General features: G+C 45.9%; 1 protein-coding gene across 1 annotated transcript in view; it reads right to left on the bottom strand.

Annotated features, from left to right (window-relative positions):
* LOC141049002 (kinesin-like protein KIF28) overlaps positions 1–21,496 on the bottom strand; it is a 327,138-nt gene that overhangs the window by 70,782 nt on the left and 234,860 nt on the right. The window contains exon 18 of the mRNA XM_073545091.1: positions 3,437–3,565. Within this exon, the coding sequence (XP_073401192.1) occupies positions 3,437–3,565 (129 nt within the window). The remainder of the gene's footprint in view (positions 1–3,436; positions 3,566–21,496) is intronic.

The raw sequence follows: 21,496 nt of genomic DNA, 5'->3' as shown, positions 1-21,496 counted from the left end.
TCATATGAGGTTGAAGAAATGTGTCACCAGAAGAGATGTGTCACGATCCATTTTTGGATCTGTGTCAGTTTTGGGCTGCTCACATTTAAACTTTTTTCCTTTCTGGCCATCGGGGGTTAATGTTAGTTTCCCCCCCCCGGTGGCCACTGGTGTTACTACAACTTAAGTTGTTCTGCTGGTGTTTTTTTCCCCCCGGTGGCCGCTGGTGTTACTGCATTGTGATTAATTATCTATGCAGGTGGGTGCCACTCCCACCTCCCTTTATTAGGCCACCTGGTGCTGCAGCTCACTGTTGGTGATATACTTCCTTTTGATACTAACCGTGGTGAAGACTGGAGCTACTTGGTGCAGTGGTGGTTCAGCTTATCAGGAGCAGTGGTGCTTCAGCTGAATGCTGATCTGGTGCCTTACTCTGCTGCTCGGAGCATTGGCAGCAGAGAAAGTTAAGTTTTGTTTTTTAGCTTATTTAACCCTGAGGTGTCTGTTTTATCTTCCCTTTGGTTTTTGGTGCAGTTCACTTTTTTTCCTGTCTCACCTCCTGGGGAGGGGGTTGGAGGTTTAGCTCAGGGCTAAACAGCAGATAGGGACAGGTCAGGGACTTGGGCCTCATTACCATCAAGTGTCCCCCAAGTTAAGGAAAGTCAGGGCACCCCCATAGCCTGAGGGTTCCTCGACCCCTGTTTTCCCACTACTGCTACGTGACATTATCACCAACCGCCCATTTTTTCTGATGAGCCATGATGCTAAAGCAGATCTGTATCCAATTGCTTCAGACCCTCACTGAGGAGCATGGAGTGCTGCGTGGTGTGGTGGAGCAGCAGCTGCAGCAGTTGGTGGGGTTCGGGGCCTCAGCTCAGGTTCAGGCTCAACCAGAACCCAAATTATCTCTCCCAGACAAGTTTTCTGGAGGGAGAGATAATTTTTTGGTTTTTCAGGAGGCCTGCAAGCTACACTTCAGGCTCCGCCCTCGTTCATTAGGGAGTGTGGAACAGCGGGTGGGATTCATCATATCTCTCCTTCAAGGTGATCCCCAATCCTGGGCCTTCTCCCTGCCGGCTCATTCACCATCTCTACGGTCGGTGAACAAGTTTTTTGCGGCTTTGGCGAATATGCCCCCTATAGTCCTCACTAGGGAGGAGGACTCACTGGTGCAGGAGGACGAGCCAATGCAGGTGGGAGGAGTTGGTTCCTCAGCGGTGTTGCCTGCAGTTCGTCGTGGTTTGGGGTTATGTTTTTGCAGTGGGCAGACTGTCCATTTTTTTAGGGTCTGCCCAGCTCGCACCAAAACTTCTGTACCACCTAAAGAAGCCGCGTCCCCCTGGTTGTGTGGAGGGAGGCGACCAGAGATTGTATATTTCCTCCATTTTGCCCTCTCAGTGTACTATATCAGCAGAAGTGGTGGTTGGCGGGGCACCTGAGGGCATTCCGGTGTTTGTGAACAGTGGAGCGCGAGTCAATTTGGTGGACGCCCATTTTGTCCAGACCCATGGCCTGAGGTGTAGGACGCTAGCTAATCCCCTAAGCATCCAGGCCATTGACTCTGTCCCACTGAGCCAGGGGAGGTTGACCCAAGTCGTGGATAACATACATCTGCGTATAGGGACTCATCATGTAGAGTCCCTGTCATGCTACGTCTTGGGGGGGAATGCCATCACCTATCGTTTTAGGCCTCCTTTGGTTGAAAAGACACAAGCAGGTAGTAGATTGGCGGTCTAGGGAAGTACTCGGCTGGGGTCAGTCATGTGAGGGCTGCTGCCTGGTGACTACTATCTCTGCCGTCATTCTACAGCCGTCCCCTTCTTCTCCAGTGGGGGCAGCAGAGGTACTGCCAGGGAGTAGGGGCAAGTCTCAACCCTCGCCATTAGCCAACCCTGAGAGGCGGAGTCCTCATAGGAGGAGGGGTCGGAGGAGGGTGGTGCTTCCCTCGGAGTATGGTGGGGGTGTGAGTGTGGTGACACAGGGGGACGCCTCTGTTGTCAGTTCCTGGAAGAGTTTACTGTCTTGTGGCAAATGTGTGTGTGGCAATAAACGTTCTGGTCTGGACCTGTGTGTGAACGAGTATGTATGGGTGTCCATCAAAAGCATCCGGTGGAAGTGTGCTGCAGGGGTCTGGAGTTCAAGGAAAATCGGGCTGTATCGGGTGTCAGCCATTCTCGGCCCAGTGACTTCCCAGCTGAAGTTACCCCCAGTAATGCCCATACACAACTCATTCCCCAGGTCGGCGCTCTGGAGATTTGTGGTGCCTCCGGAGCATACGTTGCCACCTGCATCAGTCCACGTTTGCCATGAACCTGAGAGTCAGGTGGTTGCTGAGGTGAACTCTGGTGGATCTAGGCGTCCTCACTGTAGGTGGTTTTCTGGTGAGGTGTGGTGTTGAGGGTCCAGAGGCCCCTCATTGTAAGGGGGGTACTGTCACAATCCATTTTTGGATCTGTGTCAGTTTTGGGCTGCTCACATTTAAACTTATTCCCTTTCTGGCTATTGAGGGTTAATGTCAGTTTTTCCCCCTGGTGGCCGCTGGTGTTACTGCATTGTGATTAATTATCTATGCAAGTGGGTGCCACTCCCACCTCCCTTTATTAGGCCACCTGGTGCTGCAGCTCACTTTTGGTGATACACTTCCTTTTGATACCAACCGTGGTGAAGACTGGAGCTACTTGGTGCAGTGGTGGTTCAGCTTATCAGGAGCAGTGGTGCTTCAGCTGAATGCTGATGTGGTGCCTTGCTCTGCTGCTCGGAGCATTGGCAGCAGAGAAAGTTAAGTTCTGTTTTTTAGTTTATTTAACCCCGAGGTGTTTGTCTTATCTTTCCTTTGGTTTTTGGTGCAGTTCACTTTTTTCCCTGTCTTTCCTCCTGGTGAGGGGGTTTAGCTCAGGGCTAAACAGGAGATAGGGACAGGTCGGGGACTTGGGCCTCACTACCATCAAGTGTACCCCCAAGTTAAGGAAAGTTAGGGCACCCCCATAGCCTGAGGGGCAGTTCAAGGGCCCTGGTTCCTCGACCCCTGTTTTCCCACTACTGCCCCGTGACATTATGTTGAAGATTGAGGAGCAGGACACTGAACCGCAAGAAGAAAATGTGTCACCAGTAGAGATATTAAAGTCACTTATTGTAAATGAAGCTAAGCATGAAATTAAGAACCCAAATAACCAAAGTAAAATGGTCTTATTGACCGATGGTAATCAACGTGCAAGTGCACATCAGTGTTCATTTGAAAAAAATGCAGAATGCACTATTATGGGCCAGGATAATTATGCATTTTGGAGAAACAATGAGGGAAAGAACATAGAGCATAAGAACAGTTTTCTGGTAGTGAGATGTAAATAGACATGATGTAAGGCTGTAGATAAATGTGAGTGGTTGATATGCACAAAGTATCAGCAAGAGCTGATATGAATATTTATAAAGTGACCTTACTAGTCTATTCTTCACTTACCCTATTTGAATTCCTCTTTCTGTGGCCTCCTTCAGCCATCGAACACCAAGGCACTGTTGTATATGAATATGGAAAACAATTTTTCTTCCTAATAACTCCAAAGGATCAACAACAACATCTTCTTCTTCACTGAGGGGAAGGCACAAGAAATATTACGAGATTAAAGGGGCTTTCCCATAAACAACATTTATAATTTATCCACAGGTTACATGATAAATGTATGATTGCTGTTGCTATGACTGTTGAGACCTCCCCCAATAACTAGTTCCCATGATTAGCCGGAGTGCCAGTCTTGGGTTCCCCAGATATACATTTTTAAAGGGTAACTGCTTTCTAGTAACTATTTAGAATAAAGTGTCCTGTACATGTGCTTCTCACAAAATTACGATATCAAAAAGTTAATTTATTTAAGTTCTTGAACACAATAAGTGAAACTCATTTATTATATAGAGTCATTACAAACAGAGTGATCCAGTGTTTATTTCTGTTAATGTTGATTATTATGACTTACAGCCAATGAAAACCCAAAAGTCATTATCTCAGTAAATTAGAATAATTTTACAAAAAAAACACCTGCAAAGGCTTCTAAGGCTTGAGTGGAAGAAAAAGCGTGGTAGAAAAAGGTGCACAAGCAACTGGGCTAACTGCAGCCATTCAAACATTTGGGGGAAAATGCACAAGGAGTGGCCTGTTGCTGGAGTCATTGCCACCACACACAGACATATCCAGGAAATGGGCTACAAGTGTCGCATTCCTTGTGTCAAGCCACTCATGAATACTAGACAACGCCAGAAACGTCTTACCTGGGCCAAGGAGAAAAAGAACTGGACTGTTGCTCAGTGGTCCAAGGTGTTGTTTTCAGATGAAAGCAAGTTTTGCATTTCATTTGGAAATCAAGGTCCCAGAGTCTGGAAGTCTGGAGGAAAAGTGGAGAGACAAACAATCCAAGCTGCTTGAGGTCTAATGTGAAGTTTCCACAATCCGTGATGGTTTGGGGAGCCATGTAATCTGCTGGTGTAGGTCAACTGTGTTTTATCAAGGCCAAAGTCAGTGCAGCCATCTACCACGGAACTATCAAGAACACCATGACCGATAAAGCTCACTCAGTACACGTGTCCTGTTATGTCCCAGATGAGCAGGGCTGGGCAGCACACAGAAAAGCTTACTGGGGCGCAAGGCGTGACCGCTGACGTGCAGCAATTGCGGCACATGACCGCAGGGGGTGGAAGCGGGGTGAGCCAGCCGCAACGCTCCCGGGGAAGATAGCGGAGAGAGGCGGACGCTGACAGAACAGGAGTAGGTCAGGAGAGCCGAGGTCAATACCGAGAGGACAGTGAGGTACAAGAGCGAGGTACAAAAGAGGAGTCAAATACAAGCCAGGTGTCAGAAATCGTAGAGGGCAGCAGAAGTACCAGGGGGACAGGCAAAATGGGCAGTCAAGACGGAGCAGAAGTCAGAAACAAGGCAAACGAATGAGCAGTACCGAATCAATAAAAAAAAGCCAAACGGGGATACGAACCGGGTCAGTAACAGGATAACACACAAAGAGCAGGCACAAGGCACAAGCACACAAGGGTCAAACTACTCAGCCGAGGGCAGAAGTATAACTGACAAAGACCGGGGCCCAGCTGAGGCTATTTAAAGCCCTCTCATAGCCAGAGAGAGGACGAAAAGCCTTAACCCCTGAGATACCAGCCAAAACTTCCAAACAAACTATGACAGTACCCCCCTCTCAACGGGGGGTCACTGGACCCCCAGGCTACTCAGGGTATCTGGTATGAAAGGCCCGAACCAGACGGTCAGCGTGTACAGAGTGGGCAGGAAGCCACGACCGATCCTCTGGACCATACCCCTTCCAATGAACCAGATATTGCAAGGAACGACGTACCAGACGAGAATCCACAATGTGTCCAACCTCATACTCCATATGACCCTCAACCAACACTGGAGGGAGAGCTGACCCGGAGTCCTCCTCAAACACCTACAAGGTTTTTAGAAGAGTTTTATGAAATACATTAGACGCAACCTATATGCTACAGGAATGACCTCCTCCACAATTTCATATAGCCCAATAAACTTAGGACCCAACTTGGACAACGGAAGCTTATGGTTGATATTCCGTGTGGAAAGCCAAACCTTCTCCCCAAACCGAAACACATGACACAAAACTCTTTTCTTGTCAGCGAAGAACTTATACCTTCTCTGAGCCTTGGACATATTATGATGTACCTCAGCCCACAGATTTTTTAAACGCTGTACAGACCCCTCCGCCCCAGGGCAACCAGAATCCATGCGGGAAAACTCCCCAAAATGTGGGCTAAACCCATAGTTGACCAGAAATGGGGACATACAGGTGGACCTACTAACACGATTGTTAAAGGCGAACTCCACCAGAGGAAATGCATCATACCAGTCATCCTTCATAACTGAGGTCATACACCTAAGAATCTGTTCTAGGGACTGATAGGTGCATTCCGTCTGACCATACTCTCAGGATGGTATGCAGAAGAAAAAGACAAAGAAATACCCAGTTTCTTACAGAATGCCCACCAAAACTTGGCCACGAACTGCACACCTCTGTCAGACACCACATTCAAGGGTACCCCATGCAAGCGAATCACATGTAACACAAACAACTTTGACAAGGTTTCAGCTGAGGGTAGTGTAGGTAAGGGTACAAAATGGGCTAGTTTAGAAAACCTGTCCACCACCACCAATATCACAGTGTTACCCCTGGAAGGCAAGAGATTGGTGATAAAATCCATGGAGAGGTGAGTCCATGGTCTATCAGGAACTGACAAAGGCGCCAGTTCCCCGACCGGCCGGTAATAGGAGCTCTTAGAATGGACACAAACCCTGCATGCAGATACAAATTTTTTGATATCTGTACCCAGTGAGGGCCACCAAAAACCCTTGTCATCGCCTTCCGTGTGGCCGAAATGCCAGGATGAGCGCTCAGCATAACTCATGGAATTCCTGAAGGAGCCTAAGCCGAAATCTCTCCAGGACAAACAATTTACCCCCCGGTTTGGAGGCAGGGGCAAGAGACTGAGCCCCCACAATCTCCCGCTCCAACTCTGACGAGACCCCAGAGACCACCACCCCAGGATGAAGAATGGAGGACAGCGGCTTGGGGGGAGACACAGAATCAAAAATTCGGGACAAAGCAACAGCTTTAACATTCTTGGACCCAGGACGGAAAGTAATAGAAAACTGAAACTGAGAAAAAAAAAAAGCTACCAGCTGGCCTGTCTGGGAGTCAATCTTTTAGTAGACTCAATATAGGCTAAATCTTTATGGTCAGTAATAACAGTAATCAGTTGAGCCGCCCCTTCCAAAAAGTGCCTCCATTCTTCAAATGCCAATTTGACCGCAACAAGTTCTCTATTGCCCACATCGTATTTTCTTTCGGCTGAAGAGAACTTCCTGGAAAAGAAGGCACATGGCTTAAGACTGGTCAAAGTGGCTGGTCCCTGGGACAACACTGCTCCCACCCCCACCTCAGAGGCATCCACCTCAACAATAAAAGGTTTATACAGGGCTGGCTGCACCAAAATCGGAGCAGACTAGAAACATTTTTTTCAGAATCAAAAAGGAATTTTTTGGCAGATACAGACCAATTTTTTACATCTGCACCCTTACGTGTAAGATCAGTAAGTGGTTTGACCACTTGTGAAAACCCCTTAATAAATTTACGATAATAATTGGCGAACCCTAAGAAGCGCTGGAGTTCCTTAAGATCCCGGGGTTGGACCCAGTCAGCAATAGCCTGTACCTTCTTAGGATCCATATGAAACCCATCACAGGACACAATCAGGCCCCAAAAAGACAGTTCCTGTACGAAAAACGAACATTTCTCCAATTTAGCAACAACTGGTAAATGTGCAAATGAGTATGACTGTCTGGGGAATAAATCAAAATGTCATAAAGCTAGATAACAACAAAACGCCCTATAAGATCAACAAACACTACATTAATGAAATTCTTAAATATGGCAGGAGCATTAGTAAGACCAAACGGCATAACCAGGTTTTCAAAGACTCCCTCAGATTTGAGGAACGCCATTTTCCACTCGACCCCCTCCCGAAGCTTTATCAAATTATAGGCTCCCCGGAGATCTAGCTTGGAGAGCCATTTAGCCCCAGACCACTGATTACATAGATCTGGGATAAGAGGAAGAGGGTGTATACTATGAGTTATTTTTAATGGTTTCAACACTCCAATTAATTAATACCAACTATTAATATGGTTTCAATCAGTTATATATATTCTTACTTCCATGCAAATTCCCAGAAGGTCATTGAAGTTTAAATGTCCAAACAGATGACCCATCAAACAGAGGAATGTAAATTAACCAGTTGTGTTAAGGTACTGTCACACTTAGCGATGCACCAGCGATCCCGACCAGCGATATGATGCGGTCAGGATCGCTGGTGCATCGCTAAGTGGTCGCTAGTGAGCTGCCACACAGGCAGATCTCACCAGCAACATAGCAGTGGTCGGGGGTCGTTACTTAGGCTACTTTCACACATCAGGTTTTCGGCGTCAGGCGCGATCCGGCGTCGTGCCGGAATGCCGGATCCGGCAAATGTTTTGTAAAACCTGATGTGCCGGATCCGGTTTTCTGCCGGATCCGTCTTGTTCTTGACAGACAAAACCGGATCCGTCTCATCCGGTTCATCCGTTTTTCTATCCGTTTTTCGACGGATTACGCCGGATCCGGTTTTTAAAATTGACCCTTGTGGCCTTCCGAACGGGATTGGCTACTGGAAAACTATATATAGCATGTTCCTACAGCCCTTCTTTGACAGGTTGTAGAGGAGAAAGTGCAGGTTGGAGAGAAGAGCAAGTTACTGGCGAAGATGGATGTTGTCATTGGAAATATTTTGAAGGATTTGGCGGATTTTATAGCGGAGGCGAATCGTTTGAGGGTGATTGTTCTGGAGAAGGAGAGAGCGAGACAGCAGCGCATCAGGCATCGTAGACGACGTTTGTGGATCCACCCCATCACAGCCAAGAGAATGACGCGTGGGGTCTATTCTACACTCTGCATGGACCTTAGACGAAACCCGGATAAATTTTTTGGATATGTTAGGATGAAAATGGAGAATTTTGATTACTTGGTGGAGTGCATTGCATACCTCATAAGAAAAGCGGACACCTATTGCCGCTTCTCTGTTTCACCCGCAGAGCGTCTGATGGTGACTTTAAGGTAAGCCACATTTATTGGATGTGATCGCATCAGAGCACACTTTCACTGCAATCTTGTTGGTGGTAGTTTGTATCTCCAAGTGTTATAGCTCAGTTTTGGTATGTAATGCTGTGATTTAAAACTATTTATTGTTTTTTAATTCCCCACAGATTTCTTGCAACTGGAGAATCCCTTTCGTCACAGCATTTCCAGTACAGACTCGGGATTTCCACCATATCTGGAATTGTGAAGTACACATGCCGTGCACTGTGGGACTCCTTAGCTGAAGAGTTTTTACCAGAGCCCACAACAGAGAGGTGGATTGAAATTGCTGACAAGTTTCAACAGATATGTCAGTTTCCCAACTGCTTGGGCGCTGTGGACGGGAAACATATCCGCATTGTAAAGCCAGCCGGATCGGGATCGGAATATTTCAATTACAAGAAATATTTTTCAATTGTCCTCATGGCCATCGCTGACGCGGAATACAAATTTATTGCGGTTGATATTGGGGCCTATGGCCGCTCCAATGACTCTCAAGTTCTCAAACTGTCTGCCATGGGGCGTAAACTGTATGGAAACACCTTCCAGTTCCCACCACCTAGACCGCTGCCGCAAACATCTGGTCCACCTATGCCATTTGTCTGTGTAGGGGATGAAGCCTTCCAGCTGTCAGAACACCTTTTGAAACCGTACTCTAGCAGAGGATTGACAAGACCAAAACGCATTTTTAATTACCGCCTCACAAGAGCAAGAAGAATGGTTGAATGTACCTTTGGTATTCTGACAGCCAAATGGCGGGTCCTATTGACTGCGATCAACCTCAAGACAGAAACTGTGGACGAGGTGATCAAAGCTTGCGTGGTACTCCACAATTTTGTTATCTGCAAGGAACCCATTTCCATTGAGGACACCTCTGAAGAAACCACCTTGCAAGATTACCATGACATTACCACTAGAAGTTCTGTGACGGTTTCAGTAATGAGGGACAATTTTGCACTATACTTTATGTCACCTCAAGGCAGAGTACACTGGCAGGATGACAGAGTGTGAAAGATTTGTGCCCTTAACCAAACTTGTGTACCTTCTGTACCAACAGTATATACCTTTGCCAACCAAAGTTGGCTATCTTGTCATGGTCTCTATTTTTAGCTTTAGGCCACAGGTGTGTACCTGGTTGTGCTTTATGCAAAGTATTTCACCTTTTAACAAAAGTTGTGTACATTGTTAGGAAATCACCAACAATAAACACAACTTTTCAGGTGAAATACTTTGCTTCAAACACCACCAGGAACACAACTGTGGCAAAAAGCTAAAATTTACCCACAGTTATATACCTGGTTTTGAATACCTTTTTACCTTTTAAATACCCTGTATTTAACCTTTTTTTTAAACATATTTCGCCGCAGAAAGAAATGACAGACAACCAGTGTAAACAATAATTTAACTTTTATTTAAAATATTTTTTTTTTGTAAACTGTTTTTAAAGTTAAAAAAACTTTTTTAATAAAGGTTTGAAACCAACCAAATGGGCATTTTTATTACAAAAAAAACATTATAACTCGGTGTAGTGTGGGGTGGAAATACTGCTGGAGGGGCTGCGGGACACTTCGACAATGGGAGTGTGGAGAGAGGACTGGGATCGTGGTGGGGAAGGAACAGTTAGAGGTGATGGTGTGGAAAAAGCTACAGAATGGGTGGACATATGGGAGGCAGAAGAGGTGGTGGGCGGTGGAGTGGAGGGTTGGGCAGGGACTGTAGGAGCAGATGATGTTGATGGAAAGTTGTATGGGGAAGGAGTTTGGTACGGGGAAGGAGTTTGGTACGGGGCAGGTTGCTGGAAGTGGGGAGATGTCTGGTACTGGGGAGGTTGCTGGTACTGGGGAGGTTGCTGGTATGTAATAGGAGGGGGAGGATGGAAAGTGGCTGGAGGGGGTGCAGATGTAATAGGAGGGGGAGGATGGAAAGTGGCTGGAGGGGGTGCAGGTGGAGGAACTACAGTGGTGGGAGGTGGAGGTTGGGAGGTAACCTGCTGTAGAGCACCGTGGCACGAATGCATTACATGCATCTGCTGGGTAGGAGATAGTGTTGCCATGCGCTCCACAACAGACCTGAAAAAGGTGTGGTTTGGCGAAGATCTTGCTTCTGAATGCATGGTTTGCAGAAGTGTCTTCAACTCCAGAATGCTGGAGTTGATCTGCTGAAAGCCTGCGGAGATTTGCTCTGACAAGACTTTTAGACAGTTCTGGAAAGATGCATTCAGATGCAAGAACTCTGGCGCATAACTCTTTTCCTGACCCCTCTGCCGCTGCCGCCCAGTACCCGCAGGTGTACTAGAGGTGGCAGGGGCAGAAGGGTGGGGTAAAGGGAAAGCGATCTCCTCACCAGCAGCTTCATGTAATGTAGGCGGCCACGATGCTCCTGTGCTGGTGGATGGGACAGATGGGTCGAATGTGTGGGAAGGCTGGGAAGGTGCAGATGTACCGGGGCGGTCGAAGTGTCCCTCGGTGCCGGTCTCCTCAGGGATCGCCTCAGAAGGGTCCAATTGTGCAGGCTCCCGAGTGCTGCTCACCGTGCTGTGGAATAAAGAGAAAAAAAAACAATTAAAATAGTGACATGGTATGGCCCTGGCTGAAAAAAAAAAGTTACATCTAAACATTTTTTTGTCACATGTGGTGTGTAATATTTACCTTCTGGTGAGCATTGTTTCCCGGAGGAACGACAGGGCTCGTGCGTACTTGTACTTGCTCCTGCGTCCTCCAGATCCACTCGGGGCCCGCATCTCTTTATTGAACTCCTTCTTAAAACGATCCCTCACAGACCGCCACCGCTTCACAATTCTCTCCCCTGAAACGAGAAAGGACAAAGTGGTTAGTATACAACATCAGTGGTTCCCAAACTCCAGTCCTCATGGTCCCCAGGGGTCATGTTTTCAGGATTTCCAAAGTAAATAGAAATCCTGAACACATGATCCGTGGGGACCACGAGGACTGGAGTTCGGGAAACACTGGTTTAAATCAAGCAACCATTACTGTATATACTTACGCTCTTTAATCTGGGCCCGAGCGTCGAGGTCCTCCCAGCGGTCCACAAGGAGCGAACAGATTTCCTCCCAGAGTCGTCGGGTAACGATAAGGTCAGCATGGCGGTGGTCAGCCATATTCCAGAGCGGCTCCCTTTCTCTGACGAGATCGATGAGGTGGTCCACATCGAGTCCTCCATCCTCACCGTCAGAGTCGGGAGCACGCTGTGAAGGCTGTTAAAGAAAAAGACAAAAATAACATAATTAGCCTCCACAAAAGAAATGAAATAAAAAGTGCAAAAAAACAAAGCAAAAATATTTATACTTACACGCTGGTGACCGCCGCGTTGCTGTCGCCGACGACCCTGGGAGGCACTGCAAGGACCTCTTGGCCGAGCACCAGATTGGGAAGACTAGACTGTCTTTGGATGTAGGCATTTGTTTGCTGTGTGTGGTCTGCAGAACATTGTTTTCTATGTGTTGTGTGTAGTGTGATGTTGTGTTTCTGCGTTTGATGCAAAAAACTTACCAATTGTGAGCCCACTCCAAGTGTCTGTCCACCCCTTCCTTCTTCTTCTGGGAGCTCCCCTTCATCTTGTGATTCCTGTTTTGAAATAAAAGGCAATGAATAGACATATATTACAGAGATGATGGATTTTGGAAATAAAAACTTACCGTCAAACGCTGACGATGCGAGGGAGGGCTCCCAGAAGATGATGTGCTGTCTTCCTGGTGGCCAGGCTCCATGGCTGTGGGTGGTGTTCCAGCTGCTGCCATTGCTGCTGCTGCTGCATCTATTGGGCGGCTGTTGAATAAAGAGAAACAAAGGGCCAATGAATATCTTGATATTCAATAGCCCTAGTTTGGAGGAATGGGGGATTTGATAATTACCGTCTCTCATCTGCTGCTGGACTCCCCTCCCGTTGTTCAGCATGCTGCTCCATTTGGGGTGGTGCTGATGGTGCTGCTGCTGCAGATGTCTGCTGCCTTCTCCTGCTCCTGGTTCTTGGCTTGGGTGGCATGTTGGGTGTGGCTGAGGGTCCCACTGTCTTGCTTTTATATATGTCTTGTGGGCAGAGCTACTGAGCATGCTCAGACCAAAAATTTCGCCGGATCCGGTTTCTGTCAAAAGCGCCGGATCGCGCCTGACGGCGAAAACCTGATGTGTGAAAGAGGCCTTACCTGTCAGGCGAGGTGATCCTGACGTCCTCCAGCCCGCGTCCACCCGTCGCTCGTCGGAGCCACATGATGCCCAGCAGGAAGCTGACGACGAGAAACGGTCCAGGACGTTCTCGCGCGATCAGCGATAAGCAGCGGGAGAGCCGGTCGGAGGTAAGTATCAGACATAGCGATATCGCTAGCAATATCGCTGCTACGTCACGTTTATCTTCTAAACAAAGGTCACAGATGTTATTCCTGTTAATTGGAGACTGTAAATTTTACAGTACACATACCATGGTAGATCAAAGCCTCTCAATAAGTTTCAAGGTAGAGTTACAACAGATAAAAAGAACACACAGATATACAGGAGTGACACACACACACACACAGAGACATGCAAAGGACACGGAGATGAGAGAGAGAGGGACACAGATTGAATTCTGCCTGAATAATGTAATGTATGTTTAATTCGCGTGTATATTTATACTGTTTATTATTTAATCTTATCATTAATTAAGTAAATCAATTTAAGTAAATTAAATTCTTGTGTGAGAATTTTCTTATTCATTACAATCCATTGGAACCCTTACAATACAGAGGGTACGTGTTTTTCACAGTTATTTTGTTAAGTTCTCTAAAGTTGAGGCAGGGACGTAGACCGCCATCTTTTTTTTTTTTTAACAAAAATGAATCCAGCAGCCACTGGCGAGACGGAAGGAGGTATATGCCCCTTGCGGAGGCTTTCTGCAATATACTCCTTCATGGCTAAATGCTCAGGACTGGACAAATTGAACAGACAGGCTTTAGGCAACTTAGCCCCAGGAACCAACTCAATGGCACAATCAAAGTGTCTATGTGGCGGTAAAACCTCTGCCTCGCTTTCAGAGAACACGTCTTCGAAATCCTTCTGATAATCTGCAATACCCTCCAGACTGACAGACGACACAGAGACAGATCCGACTGGTTCAGACAAAAATGCAGATTTATAACATTGATTGACACAGTTAGGCCCCCATTGAATAATTTCCCCGGTCTCCCAATTGATGACGGGGTTATGACGCTGCAACAGGCAGGCAGATTTTCCAAGACAAAACAACTTATTTTTTCAACATGAACAGAGCCCTTGAGTGAAAAAACCTCCGACACATAGAAAATCTCTTCTTTGGTGAGGGGAGAAGAGTCTTAAGCATGACTCTCACTATCTTGCACTGAGAAAGCAAACGAGAGTTGACCAAGTTGATGGATGAACCGCAGTCCACAAAAGCTGCAGAAAAAGAAGGACAACCGTCCACCAGCAGTTCCACTTGCAGCAAAACTTTAGAGAATGAGGAAAGGTGTACCTGAGGGTCTGGGTAGTCTTCGACAGCTACCCAGACCTAGTTGTTTCCAGACACCTTGGTTGACGAAGGGCAGGAGGGACAGTCCTTCTTCCAGTGTCCAGACTCCCCACAATAAAAGCACAGCTGCTTCTCGCGACGGCGTCTCCTCTCTTTCTCCTTCAGGGTGACAGCGCCCACCTCCATGGCCTCAGATGTAGACGTAGCTTCACTCCCACTGGGGAACAACGGGGTTTCTAATTGCATCACCCCTCTCGCCTGCAGCCTACGGAACATACGGACAGCCTGGGTCATGGCAGCTTCCAGAGAATCAGGTGGAGGGTGAAGGGCCAAGGAATCTTTCAGGTGTCCAGACAGGCCTCTGCAGAACAAGCTCCGAAGAGCAGCATCGTCCCAGGAAACCTCAGCGGCCCAGCATCTAAACTCAGTACAGAGCCACTTGGCCCAGTGCTTCCCCTGACAAACACTCAACACCATGTCCTCAGCCAGATGCACACGATTGAGTTCATCGTAGATATGCCCAAGGGCCTCAAAAAATGTATTCACTGACATTCTCTCAAGCTATGAGGAAAGGAGAGAAAAAGCCCAAGCCTGTGGGGCTCCCCTTAATAGAGATATTATGACCCCCCCCACTCTCTGACTTTGATCCCCAGAAGAGTGGGGTCTTAACGAAAAAAGAAAAGCTTACAGGTCTCCTTAAAGGCTCTAAACTTCATTTTGTCCCCAGAAAAGGTATCGGGCAATTTAACCAGAGGTTCAGGAGGAATTAGAGTAATATCTCTAGCTCCTGCCCCCTGAACTCCCAATGACAAAGCTCCTTGCACCGCATCAGATACCTGCTGCTGAGTCTGAACAAGAGCTTGTTGCTCCATAGTCAATTTCTGCATCATCTGAGTCAGGTACTTCACCTGCTCAGAAAGGGTGGACATGGGGTCCATATTACCCCAAGCACCAGGAGACTGTGTTGGTCAGTTATAATATCAGGAACACCGTGACTGATAAAGCTCACTCAGTACACGTGTCCTGCTATGTCCCAGGTGAGCGGGGCTTAGCAGCACACAGAAAGCTTTCTGGGATGGGGCGTGACCGCTGACATGCAGGACCTGTGGCACGTGACCGCAGGGGGTGGAACCGGGGCGGAGCCAGCCGCAACACTCCCGGGGAAGATAACGGAGAACGGCGAACGCCGACAGAACAGGAGTAGGTCATGAGAGCCGAAGTCAATACTGAGAGGACAGTGAGGTACACGAGCGAGGTACAAAAGAGGAGTCAAATACAAGTCAAGTGTCAGAAACCGTAAAGGGCAGCAGAAGTACAAGGGGGACAGGCAAAATGGCAATCAGGACGGAGCAGAAGTCAGAAACCAGGCAAACGAACGAGCAGTACCAAATCAATAGACAAAAGCCAAATGGGGAAATGATCCGGGTCAGTAACAGGATAACACACAAAGAGCAGGCACAAGGCACAAGCACACAAGGGTCAAACTACTCAGCCGAGGGTAGAAGTATAACTGACAAAGACCAGAACCCAGCTGGGGATATTTAAAGCCCCTGAGGTACCAGCCAAAACCTCCACACAAACCATGACAGGAACTTTAGAGCACTTCATGCTTCCCTCTGCCAACAAGCTTTTTGGAGAGGGAAATTTCATTTTCCAGCAGGACTTGGCACCTGTCCACACTGCCAAAAGTACCAATACCTGGTTTAAAAACAACAGTATCACTGTGCTTGATTGGCCAGCAAACTCGCCTGACCTTAATCTCATAGAGAATCTATGGAGTATTGTCAAGAGGAAGATGAGAGACACCAGGCCCAACAATGCAGATGAGCAGAAGGTTGCTATCAAAGCAGCAGTACCACAGGCTGATCGCCTCCATGCCACACCACATTGATGCAGTAATTGATACCAAATGAGCCCTGACCAAGTATTAAGTGCATTTACTGAACATACATTTCAGTAGGTCAACATTTCAGATTTTAAAATAATTTTTCAAACTGGTGTTATAAAGTATTCTAATTTACTGAGACATTTGGGTTTTCATTGGCTGTATGCCATAATCATCAACATTAAGGCTAGTTTCACACTAGCATATGGAGGCGCTGCGGAGGGATGCGGACTTCCTCAGGGAAGCCCCGCCCATGGCCGCACCTCCTCCGGTCAGCTCCCCCTGTCGGCATGCGGCCTGCATACCCTATCTTTAGCATTAGGTACGCAGGCCGTGCCGATGAATGCAGATGCCTCCGCATGCGTTGTTTTGATGGTGTGGTGACCTGCGCTGAACTTTTGTCTAATGTGCATGCTGGCCTTAAGACTTTTTATTCTTAACTCCTACACATATTATGCAAGTGTAGCACAATAGCAGCCACATCGGAGAGTGAACAGGGCTTTCTACATATAGGAAGCCTGCATATTACTAAGATAATATTAGTTACTTACCTATAATGGGATTTCACAGAGCTCATGACAGACAGAGAGAGAATATCTGCCCATCAAGGACAAGAAATCTAGTGAAACCTACTGAATTAGGCTAGTTTCATTCACACTAGCTCATGGCCGAGGTGCGGAGAGCTGCAGGCTTCCTCCGTGAAGCTCCACCCCTGCCACGCCTCCTCAGTTCAGCCCCGCCTCTGTCGGCATGCGGCCTGCATACCCTATCTTTAGCATTAGGTACGCAGGCCGTGCCGATGAATGCGGATGCCGCCGCATGCGTCTTTTTGATGGTGCGGCGACCGCACCAATATGCAACACGTTGCGTTTGGCGCAGGTTGCCAGGGGGAGGAGCTTCACGGAGGAAGCCCGCACCTCGGCCATACGCTAGTGTGAAACTAGCCTAAAAGGATGATACCTCCCCTCCACATAAGCTGGGTTTCAGAGCAAGAGATGATCTTCAGACAGTTGTTAATACAACCATCCATCACCAAACATTTCTAACTATACACCCTATAATGTAGTGCACACCAACCAGTGATAAGAAAGGGAGGGAACATAAGGGTGCTGGCATGGGCACTGTAAAATCCCGTTACTGGTAAGTAAATAAGATTTTTCCCTTTCTCCCATGACAGCATCACCTGAGAGTTTTATATAGAACGAACACCTTAGGGAGGGGGTCACCAGTTGTAACATCTTTCTCCCAAAGGACAGATCAGAAAGGAGGACAGATCAGAAGAGGAAGACAGATCAAGTCAGTAATGCTTATAGAAGATGGAAGGTGGCGACCATGTTCCCGCCTTACATATTCTGTTGATAGACACCTCCCCACCTTCTCAGCCCAGGAGGTCGCCATGGCCCTGGTGGAATGAGCCTTCAAGTTTTCTGGAACTGACACATTACTAGAGGCATAGGCTAACCTAATGGCATCTCTGATCCACTTAGCTAGGGTACACCTTTTCACCTTGAGACCTTTCCTAACCCCATGGAAGGAAAGAAACAAGGCCTCACTCTTCCTCCACTGTTTTGTCACAGCCAAGTACTCTACCAGGACCCGTCTAACATTTAGAGTGGAAAGTCTCTGCTCCTCTGCAATTTTAGGATTATTAAAAAACGAGGTGAGAACATGACAACACAAAACTCATTCATACAATAAAAAACACAACACAGTGAGTGGCAGAAATGGCCGTGATATTTATTTAGGGTTGAATAAATTAATCCATAAAATTCACTTAAATAATTTAACTCATAAAATTCACCAGTACTCCAAACCAATAAACAATCCACCCAATATCCTGGGCGATTTTCCCATAAACAAACATCACGACTAACAAAATAAAAGAGGGAGGGAGGGTGGGAACTTCTTTTTCTTCCTCCAAAAAACGGTTCTGAGAGAAAACTTAAAAAGCAGGGCTATTTATACTTTAAAATAGCCCACCAAGAAGCAAACTGACCAATAGGAGGTCATAAAATGGGCACCAGAAAAACTGGCTAAAACCGGTTAAAACAGTCACAGACAAATAACAACACAGTAGAATGACCTTTTAATGACCTCAGGCTGACAGGATAAGGACATTTATAAAGATTAAGCCCTATTCAGGGTCTGTGTTGCCATGAGTCACTCCTTTATTTAATTTTTGCTTACGGGGGGGGGGGGGGGGGGGGGGGCTAACATGGCAACACAAAGCCCATTGATACAATAAAAAAACACAACACAGTGAGTGGCAGAAATGGCCGTGATATTTATCTAGGGTTGCATAAATTAATCCATAAAATTCACTTAAATAGTTTAACTCATAAAATTGACCAGTACTCCAAACCAATAAACAATCCACCCAATATCCTGGACAATTTTCCCAAAAGCCGAGACTCAAGGAGTCAAGGCCCCACCACAAAAGCACAGCCATTTCTCCACAATAGCCTGTAGGTCTAAATTGAAAATATCAAGGATATTTAATCGGATAGATGAATAAGATCACTCCTGTATAAACCAGGTAAAAAACCTTGTAATTCTTCATGGCAAAAGGAAAAAACTCCCAAAAGTGGCATAAATTTGTTCAAACTTCTATTAACCCTTTTCCGAATCTTTTCAAAAAATAAATTATTTGATCTTAACCAAAGTCTGTGAATGATCTCGGAAAATACAAAGCTTATGTTTGGAAAAGCTTGTTTCAGACTAATGAGGTCAGATCTTAAAATGGCTAAGAAATCTAAAGTCTTGAACCTTCCGATATCATTCCCAGCTAAATTAAAAACCACTAGGTCTGGATAAGGGAGCTGAATAGCACATTTTTTAAATTCCAAAATATTTGAACCAAATCAGGACTAAAAGAAAGGTTTTCTGTATAAGAACGTTGACTAGGCCTCTTCTGGGCCCAATGAACATACGAATGACCAATGATCCATATTATGTAGGGACCTTTAATCAAATAGACAATTAATATTCATAAAGTTCATGTCTAACATACAAGCGAAACCTCACAGATTCCCATCTTCCTAGTTGCATCATTTCAGAATTGCAAAGGCCAGACCTAGCATCCTCAGTGGCTGCGCCAATCCTGAAAGAATAAGATGTTATCCTGAGATGATCTTTGCCCAAATAGCACAGGACTTTTTTGAGGATACAATTGAACTCAAAAATAGTAGCTGGTGAACAATCTTCATGAATAAACAAAGGACCTGGAACATTAGGTCTCCTTAAAAGCCAATTATGAATGTTGTTCACAGGGTAAATCACAGGGTCAGATAAAGATTCCAGCTTCAGTCTATAACCCCTACCTAGCTGATCCGTTTTAGAGCATCTTATGAATACGAAAAGAGAGGATTCTCGCAGGGAAATATCTGAAGTAATCAACCCCGAAGAGTCTGCCTTCTTAGCGGACACTAGTTCCCCTATATGCAAATAAAGTCCGTGGAGCCTCATTTAAAAGTCTCAAACACGGGACCAGCCAGATCTTCCTCCAGGGAAGGACCCAGCCAAGGAGTGGCTCCTTTCGGAAACCACCATTACCACCATATTAAGTGGCCCTTTAAGTCAATATGCAGCTCTTTACGAGTTTACAGATATGACAAGGGAAATACCAAGGCCAGGTATTCATCCACAGACAGCTGTTTCGGGGTGTTGCTCCTCATCAGTGTGGAGTAGGATTCTGGCTAGGTGGAAGCAATGCCTAGTAGACCAACATCACGAAACAATCACTGACCTCAGGGAGACCAGTGAAAGAAAACACTGCGGCAGCCGGCAAAGGCGCTCAATCAGTGAAATCCTAGGTACATTGCTCCCTGGGAAATACGAATATGCAAATAAAGTCCGTGGAGCCTCATTTAAGAGTCTCAAACACGGGACCAGCCAGATCTTCCTCCATACGATCTTCCTATACGAAGAGCACCAAAATAAGCAACGGAAAATGCCGCGGAAAACAGGAATGACTCTACTGAATTTAAACAAATATTATTTAAAGATAAACAAAGATCTTTCAAAAAGGGGAGAGATATAGAACGTCTGGCATCAGGCTTGAAATTAGCTCTTCTAAACCCCTTTTAAAAATTGTTTTAAGGGAAAAAGCCCAGTTAACGGGGGGGTTGCCCAATAACTTCAAAAAGAACGAAACCCCAGCGAAATATTTAGTTAATGCAGAATATGAAAGCCCCTTACTTACTAAATGCTCCGCAAATTTTAAACCAGAAATTGAACTACAGGCTTTACAATCGAAATTGTGTAAATTGCAGAAATTGGACCAATAATGCCATGCAGCCAACTAATCGGCCCATGTTCTTTGAAATAAGGAGTGTTCAATAAAATGAGGTATCAGATTGGAAGAACATCCCAAATCGAAGGAGGGCAAGGCGTTGCATCCATGTCCGCATCAGGAACCTGTTGGCGAAAAATTGACCACTGACAAAGGCAAAAGGATTTAGAAATTGAAGCCTTGTCACTCATACCTAAATTAGTTTTAATCCAGATGTTGCATTTTAGACAAAGTAATACCAGCTGTCTCAAGATCTTAGCAGCCCAGGTGTTTTTAGAGGTAAGTGTACTGATGGAGAAAACAACTCATTTATCATTTGAAAGGATAATCATCCTGGAATTCATCATTAGGGGACCCCATAAAAGACATACCTAAAAAAATAGAAAAAAGTTCAAGAATCATTAGGTTCTTGGTTACATCCTTTAGCTCCCAACTTGTAGGCCAACTTTGAACAGTCAAATGAGAGGAAAACAAAATCCCGCACCCAAAGGAACTGTCAACAGAAATCGTGAAAGGAAAAGAATCAGCAGACACAAACTGAGATTGCCAACAAGACCTGCCATTAAATTCAGAAATGAAAGAGAGACAAATTCTAGCATCATCCTTCAACTCTGAGCAGATCCTTATGTGAGATGTAGGGGATGACAGGCCTATAGTCGCATCATAGAGATGCCTGGAAAAAACACGACCCATTAGCATAATACGCAAGGCGAAGTTCAACAAACCTAATAAAGACTGTAAATCCTTAAGGGTAGTCTTTTCCTTTGATAAAAAGTAGGACAATGCCTTTTGAAGTTTCAGGATTTTGTCCTCCGGGAGGCTGCTTTCCATTTTTACAGAATCTAGCGTAATGCCAAAAAATTCTATTGAACTTGAAGGTAGTACTGTTTTTTAATGCGCAATAGGGACACCGAAATTTTGGCATAGTAAAATAAATTTGTTCAGAGTTTGAAAACAAATGGGGGAAGCAGGAAGGCCAACAAAAAGAAAATCATCACGGTAGTGCAAAATACCAGAGGAACAACAATCGGATTGCAAAACCCAATGTAAGAAGGTAGATAAACTCTCGAAGGGAAGACATTTATCAAAAAAGAATTCACCTTCAAAATAAAACCCCAGGGAATTGAAACCATCAGGATGGACAGGGAGAAGTCTAAAAGACGATTTAATGTC

Source organism: Dendrobates tinctorius, unplaced genomic scaffold (assembly GCF_039654945.1).
Source record: "Dendrobates tinctorius isolate UK_male_01 unplaced genomic scaffold, ASM3965494v1 ptg000140l, whole genome shotgun sequence".
Taxonomy (NCBI): domain Eukaryota; kingdom Metazoa; phylum Chordata; class Amphibia; order Anura; family Dendrobatidae; genus Dendrobates; species Dendrobates tinctorius.
This window is presented reverse-complemented; position numbering and strand designations above follow the sequence as displayed.